The sequence below is a fragment of the Phoca vitulina genome, unplaced genomic scaffold (genome assembly GCF_004348235.1).
Source record: "Phoca vitulina isolate PV1807 unplaced genomic scaffold, GSC_HSeal_1.0 scaffold51, whole genome shotgun sequence".
Taxonomy (NCBI): domain Eukaryota; kingdom Metazoa; phylum Chordata; class Mammalia; order Carnivora; family Phocidae; genus Phoca; species Phoca vitulina.
Genome location: NW_022589754.1, coordinates 7,838,194 through 7,845,509, shown reverse-complemented (window position 1 = coordinate 7,845,509; position 7,316 = coordinate 7,838,194). Strand labels below are relative to the sequence as shown.

The 7,316-nt window shown below is 38.7% G+C and overlaps 1 protein-coding gene across 1 annotated transcript; it reads left to right on the top strand.

Moving 5' to 3' along the window:
- Positions 1-3,311: 3,311 nt before the first annotated feature.
- On the top strand, positions 3,312-3,470 carry LOC116621807 (small nuclear ribonucleoprotein E-like). The gene has a single exon (XM_032387817.1). The coding sequence runs from the start codon at positions 3,312-3,314 to the stop codon at positions 3,468-3,470; it is 159 nt and encodes a 52-aa protein (XP_032243708.1).
- Positions 3,471-7,316: the final 3,846 nt, after the last annotated feature.

Sequence of the window (7,316 nt, the reverse complement as noted above, 5' to 3'; positions counted from 1 at the left end):
AAATAAACAAATTAAAAAAAAGGCAGTCCACCAAGAAATCTGTATCTGGCAAAGCTGTCCTTCAGACTGAAAAAAAAAAAAAAAAAGAAAGAAAGAAAGAAGGAGTTTTCAAAACAAACAAAAGCTGAGGGAGTTCATCACTAGAACTAACTTACAAGAAATGCTAAAAGGAGTTCTTAAAGTGGAAGTAAAAGGATGACAATTAAGATTATAAAAACGTGAATGCAGAATAAAACTTACTGGTAATGATGAACATATCGTCAATATTAGATACTGTAATATGGAAATGGTGGTGGATAATTCACTTAACGCTAGTTTATTGGTTAAAAATCAGATGTACTGAAATAACCATAACTAAAATGATTTATCGGATACACCATAGAAAAATACATAAATTGTAACAACGATAACCTAAAATGAGGGGGAGGAAAAATAAAAATGTAAAGTTTATTTTTTTTCATCTATAGTTTTTATTTAAATTCCAGTTTAGTTAAAATACAGGGTAACATTAGTTTCAGAAGTAGAATTTATTGATTCATCACTTACATACAACACCGTGCTCATCACAAGTGCACTCCTTAAATCCCCATCATCTATTTAAACCACCCCCACACCCACCTCTCCTCTGGTAACCATCAGTTTCTTCTCTATAGTTAAGAGTCTGTTTCTTGGTTTGCTTCCCCCTTTTTTCCCTTATGAACGTATCTTAAATTCCACATATGAATGAAATGGTATTTGTCTTTCTCTGATTGACTTATTTGGCTTAGCATAATACACTCTAGTTCCATCCATGACATTGCAAATGGCAAAATTTCATTCTCTTTGATGGCTGAGGGATATTCTATTCCACATCTTCTTTATCCATTCATCAGTTTATGGACATGTGGGCTTTTTCCGTAATTTGGCTGTTGTAGATAATGCTGCTATAAACATTGCAGTGCATGTATCCCTGAATCTAGAATTTTTATATTATTTGGGTAACTACCTAGTAGTGCCATTTTGGGTTGTAGGGTAGATCTATTTTTAACTTTTTGAGGAACCTCCATACTGTTTTCCAGAGTGGGTGCACCAGTTTGCATTTTCCCAACAGTACAAGAGAGTTCCCTTTTCCCACATCCTTGCCAACACCTGTTATTTCTTGTGTTGTTAATTGTAGCCATTCTGACTATTGTGAGGTGTAGTTTTGATTTGAATTTCCCTGATGATGAATGATATTGAGTGTCTTCATTAGTCTGTTGGTCATCTGTATGTCTTCTTTAGAAAAATATCTCTTCATGTCTTCTGCCTATTTTTTAATTGGATTATTTGTTTTTAGGTGTTGAGTTTTATAAGTTCTGTATAGATTTTGATACTAACCCTTTATAAGATATGTCATTTGCAAATATCTTTGCACATTCCATGGGTTGCCTTTTAATTGTGTTGATTCCTTCCTTGGCTGTGCAGAAGCTTTTAAATTTGATGAAGTCCCAGTAGTTTATTTTTGCTTTTGTTTTCCTTCCCTCAAGCGACATATCTAGTAAGAAGTTGCTATTGCTGATGTTGAAAAGGTTACTGTCAGGGCACCTGGGTGGCTCACTCAGTTAAGCGTCTGCCTTTGGCTCAGGTCATGATCCTGGGACCCTGGGATCGAGCCCCACGTCTGGCTCCTCACTCAGCAGGGAGCCTGCTTCTCCCTCTGCTTCTGTCTTCTACTCCGCCTGCTTGTGCTTTCTCTCTCTCTCTGTCAAATGAATAAATAAAAATCTTAAAAAAGAAAAGATTACTGTCTGTGTTCTCCTCTAGGATTTTGATGGTTTCCTGTCTCACATTTGGGTCTTCCATCCATTTTGAATTTATTTTTGTGTATGGTGTAAGAAAGTGGTCCAACTCATTCTTTTGCATGTTGCTGTCCAGTTTCTCAACACCATTTGCTGAAGGGACTGTCTTTTTTCCATTGGATATTTTTTGCTGCTTTGTCAAAGATTAATTGACCATATAGTTGTAGATTCATTTTTGGGTTTTCTATTCTGTTCCATTGATCTATGTTTTCATTTTTGTGCCAATACCATGCTATCTTGATCACTACAGCTATGTAATATAACTTGAAGTCTGGAATTGTGATGCCTCCAGCTCTGCATTTCTTTTCCAAGATTTCTCTGGCTTTTGGGGTCTTTTGTGGTTCCATACAAATTTGAGGATTCTTTGTTCTAGCTCGTGAAAAATGCTTGTGGTATTTTGATAGGGATTGCATTAAATGTATAGATTCCTTTGGGTAGTATGGACATTTTAACCATGTTTGTTCTTCCAGTGTATGAGCATGGACTATCTTTCCATTTCTTTGTGTCATTCTCAATTTCTTTTATCAGTGTTTTATAGTTTTCAGAGTACAGGTCTTTTATCCCTTTGTGAGGTTTATTCCTATTTATCGTATGGTTTTTGCTGCAAATGTAAATGGGATTGGTTCCCTGATTTCATCATTCATGTATAGAAATGCAACAGATTTTGGCACACTGATTTTGTATCCTGTGACTTTACTGAATTTGTGTGTCAGTTTTAGCAATATTTGGCAGAGTTTTTCAGATTTTCTATGTAGACTGTCATGTCATCTGTAGATAGTGAAAATTTGACTTCTTCCTTGCTGATTTGGATGTCTTTTAATTCTTTGTGTTGCCTGATTGCTGTGACTAGGACTTCCAGTACTATCCTAAATAACAGTGGGGAGAGGGGACATTCCTGTCTTTCCCTGACCATAGAGGAAAAACTTTCAGTTTTTTCCCCGTTGAGGATGATATTAGTGCTAGGTTTTCTTGTATATGGCCTTTATGATGTTGGGGTATGTTCCCTCTATCCCTACTTTGTTGAGGGTTTTTATCAAGAATGGATGTTGTACTTTGTTAAATGTTTTCTCTGCATCTATTGAAAGGATCATATGGTTCTTATCCTTACTTTTATTAAGTGGTGTATCATGCTGATTGATTTGCAAATATTGAACCACCCTTGCAACCCATGAATAAGTCCCACTTGATTGGGGTGAATGATGCTTTTAATGTACTGTTCTATTCGGTTTGCTAATATTTTATTGAGAATTTTTGCATTCATGTTCATTAGGGTTACTGGCCTGTAGTTCTCTTTTTTAGCGGAGTCTTTATCTGGTTTTACTATCAGGGTAATGCTTGCCTCATAGAATGAGTTTGGAAGTTTTCCTTCCATTTCTATTTTTTTTGAATAGTTTGAGAAAAATAGGTTTTAAGTCTTCTTCTTCTTCTTCTTTTTTTAGTAAAGCGATAAAAGTTTATTAAGTGAAGATACAGAAAAAGCTCTCAAGAGTGAACATGCGAATAGAGGGCTGTATCATTGGTTTTGATGAGTACATGAACCTTGTATTAGATGATGCCAAAGAGATTCATTCTAAAACAAAGTCAAGAAAACAACTGGGTTGGATCATGCTAAAAGGAGATAATATTACTCTGCTCCAAAGTGTCTCCAACTAGAAATGATCAATGAAGTAAGAAATTCTTGAGAAGACCATGTAGTTTGTTTTTTTAGATGTCCTTTGTTGGGAGTGTAGTTCTAAAACATTTGTTTGTATTGTTTTGATTACCTTTATGTTATTACCAGAGGACAATAAATGTTGTGGGATTGTTTTTATTTAAAAAAATAATAGGCACTATGGTATACAATAGGTCTCTAGGACTTACTCATTTTGCATAACTGAAATTTTGTACCCTTTGACTATGTTGGAAGAGGCCATCCAGAGGATATTATTGCTGGTTGATCTGTGAGCTGTACCCGGGAAATTGGAGGCTCTTGCTCCCTCCCCTGTTCTTGGAGTGTACATTCTACTCACTGTTCCCATAGCCGGAGCTGTTTCAAGGATGCAGTCTTGAGAAAGCAATGTGTTGTTGAGACCATATGGACTGTAGTAAGCCATTGAAGGTGTTATCAATAGAGATGTTAAAGGATTTAAGTTTGCTGGTTAGCTTTCTATAAAAGACCAACCCTAAAGGCCCTCGTTATTTTTTGTTGGTCACAGGTGATTATCATAAAGACACCCACTCCTTTTGATTGTTGTTTAAAATTATTTAAATCCTCCATCATATATATTACTTATATCTGTTTCCCTTATATTCTCACTGTTTCCTTATCTTGTTCTTTCATTTGGAATGAATTACTCTGTTTTGGCCTTTTGTCTAAGTCTCTGCCTTCTTTTGTATGTCAGCCCCAGCAGAATGCGGGGGTATGGGGCTTGGTGTAAACAGGTTAGGCAGCCAGTGTTGGTGCTGTGGTACTTACCACATATGGCTCTGTGTTTATGCTGAGGGATTGGGGCAGGGAAATAGCAGCCGCCTTCTCCTTTGTCCCCAGAGTGATATTTCCCTGAATGCTCCCTCTCAGGGAAACATTCTGACTAGAATGAATAATCTCCCCCTTATGCAACCCAGACATTTTTATAGATCCCTGTTTCCACTGTCCACCTCTGGGTTGTTCTCTCTAGGAGCATCACAGTGCCCTCAGGGCTCTTTCCCAGCCAAACCTGCTGACTTTTAAAACTCCAGGCTTTAGGAATGTGATGTGGGCAGGTCCTTGTGCTGGTCTTCTGGAGGAGGTCCCCCTGCCCCTCCCCACTGATTGAGGCAAGTTTGATTGACAGGCAGTCCTACCAGAGTGCAGGTGTGTGGGAGTTGGTGTAAATGGGTTAGGCAGCCAGTGTTATTGCTATGCTGCTTCCTGCCGGTGGCTCTGTGTTTATGCTGAGGGGTGGGGGAGAGAAATGGCACTAGCTGGCTCCTTTGTCTCCAGAGAGGAGTCTCTATGAATGCTGCCTCTAAGGGATGCATTCCAAGAGGAGTGAAGGATCCCTCCACCCCTCACCCCCACCCCGTCTCCATGTGCCCCAGGCATTCTTCAGATTGCTGTTTCCACACTGCCCCCAGGTTGCCTGCCTCCTCTTCAGGCATAGGACAGTACCTTCAGGGCTCTATCCTAGCCAAGCCCACTGACCTTAAAACTCTATTCATTTTGGAGGGGGCAGAGGGAGATGGAGAACCTCAAGTGGGTTCCACACCTAGTGTGGAACCCAACGTGGGGCTCGACCTCACAACCTTAAGATCATGACCTGAGCTGAATCCAAGAGTTGGACACTCAACTGACTGAGCCACTCAGGTGCCCCAGAACTCTAGTCTTTAAGCTCTGCTGGTTGAAAAAAATTACAGAAATCAACCCCTCTCATTTTCCAAGCCTACGGCTTTGGGGAAATATTCTCTTGTGTGTTCTCTTGTGTGCTCCTCTCTCACACCTTTCTCCATGACCACAGCTCCCTCCTATCTGCAACAGCAGCCATCCATTTCTCCCCTAAACCACATCTCCATACTTCCTACCTTCCTTGATGTGGTTTCTTCTCTCCCTTTAGTTGTGGAGTTTATTCTGTTAGTCTTGAAGTTGAGTTTTGGGGTATTTAGAATGATTTTATAGTTATCTAGTTGTGTTTGAATGATGAGACAAGCCTAGGGTCCTCCAACTCTGGTGCCATCTTCCACAGTGTCTTTGATTTTTAACATTACTATTATAATTATTTTGAGGCACCACAAACCCATATAATATTGCAAACAATGCATAAGTGTTGTGTGTGTTCTGACTGCTCCAGTGAACAACTGTTTCCCTGTCTATCTCATCCTCCTTGAACCTCCCTATCCCCTGAGACACAACAATACTGAAATCAGGCCAATTAGTAATCCTATAATGGCTTCTAATTGTTCAGGTTAGAGGAAGAGACACATCTCGAATTTATTTCAAAAGCTAAGAATGATTATGTTTAGTGAGGAGGGTATGTTAAAAGCCAAGGTAGGCCAAAAGCTAGGCTTCTTGTGCCAAACGGTTAATCAAGTTGTGAATGCAAAGGAAAAGTTCTTGAAGGAAATTAAAAATGCTACTCCAGTGAACACACAAATGATAAGAAAATAAACAGTTTTTATTGCTGATATGGAGAAAGTTTTAGTGGTAAGGATAAAAGATAAAACCAACCACAACATTCCCTTAATCCAAAACCTAATCCATACCAAGGCCCTAATTTTCTTTAATTCTATGAAGGCTAGGAGAGGTAAGGAAGGTGTAGAAGAAAAGTTTGAAGCTAGTAGAAGTTGGTTCATGAAATTGAGGAAAATAAGCCATCTGTGTAACACAAAATTGCAAGGTGAAGCAACAGTGTTGACGTAGAAGCTGTGGCAAGTTATCCAGAGAACCCATCTAAGATGGATTGATTGAAGGTAGCTACACTAAACAACAGATGCTCAGTGTAGACCATACAACATTCTAGTGGAAGAAAATGCCATCTAAGACTTTCATAGCTAGAGAAAAGAAGTCAATACCTGGCTTCAAAATTCAAAGGACTGCCTGACTCTCTTGTTAAGGGCCGATGTAGTTGATGACTTTAAGTTGAAGCCAAATCTCATTTACCATTTTGAAAATCCTAGGTCCCTTAAGAATTGTGCTAAACCTACTCTGCTTGTGCTCTATAAGTGGAACAACAAAGTCTGGATGACAGCCCATTTTTTTACAACATGGTTTACTGAATATTTTAAGGCTGACTGTTGAGACCTACTGGTCATAAAAAAAAATTCTTTCAAAATATTATTGCTCATTCACAAATCATCTGGTAACTCAAGAAATCTTATGGAAATGTGCAACAAGATTAATGTTTCTTTTTTTATGCCTGCAAACACAACATACCTTCTGTGGCCCATGGATAAATGAGTAATTTTGACTTTCAAGTCTTATTCTTTAAGAAATTCATTTCATGGGGTGCCTGGGTGGCTCAGTCATTAAGCGTCTGCCTTCAGCTCGGGTCGTGATCTCAGGGTCTTGGGATGGAGCCCCGCATCGGGTTTCCTGCTCCACGGGAAGCCTGCTTCTCCCTCTCCCACTCCCCCTGCTTGTGTTCCCTCTCTTGCTGTCTCTCTTTCTGTCAGATAAATAAATAAAATCTTAAAAAAAAGAAATTCATTTTCATAAGGCTATAGCCCCCATTTACAGTGATTTATCTGATGGATCTGGACAAAGTAAATTGAAAACCTTCTGGAAATCATATACCGTTCTAGATGGCATTAAGTACATTTGTAATTCATGGTAAGTCAAAATATCAACATTAACAGGGGTTTGAAAGAAGTTGATTCCAAACCTCATTGATGATTTTGAGGGGTTAAAGACTACAGTGGAGGCAGTAATGGCAGATACGGTAAAATAGAAAGAGAAATAGAATTAAAATGAACCTTAAAGACACAACTGAATTTTGCCTTCTCATGATAAAACTTGAATGGAAAAAGTGCCAAGGATGAGCAAAG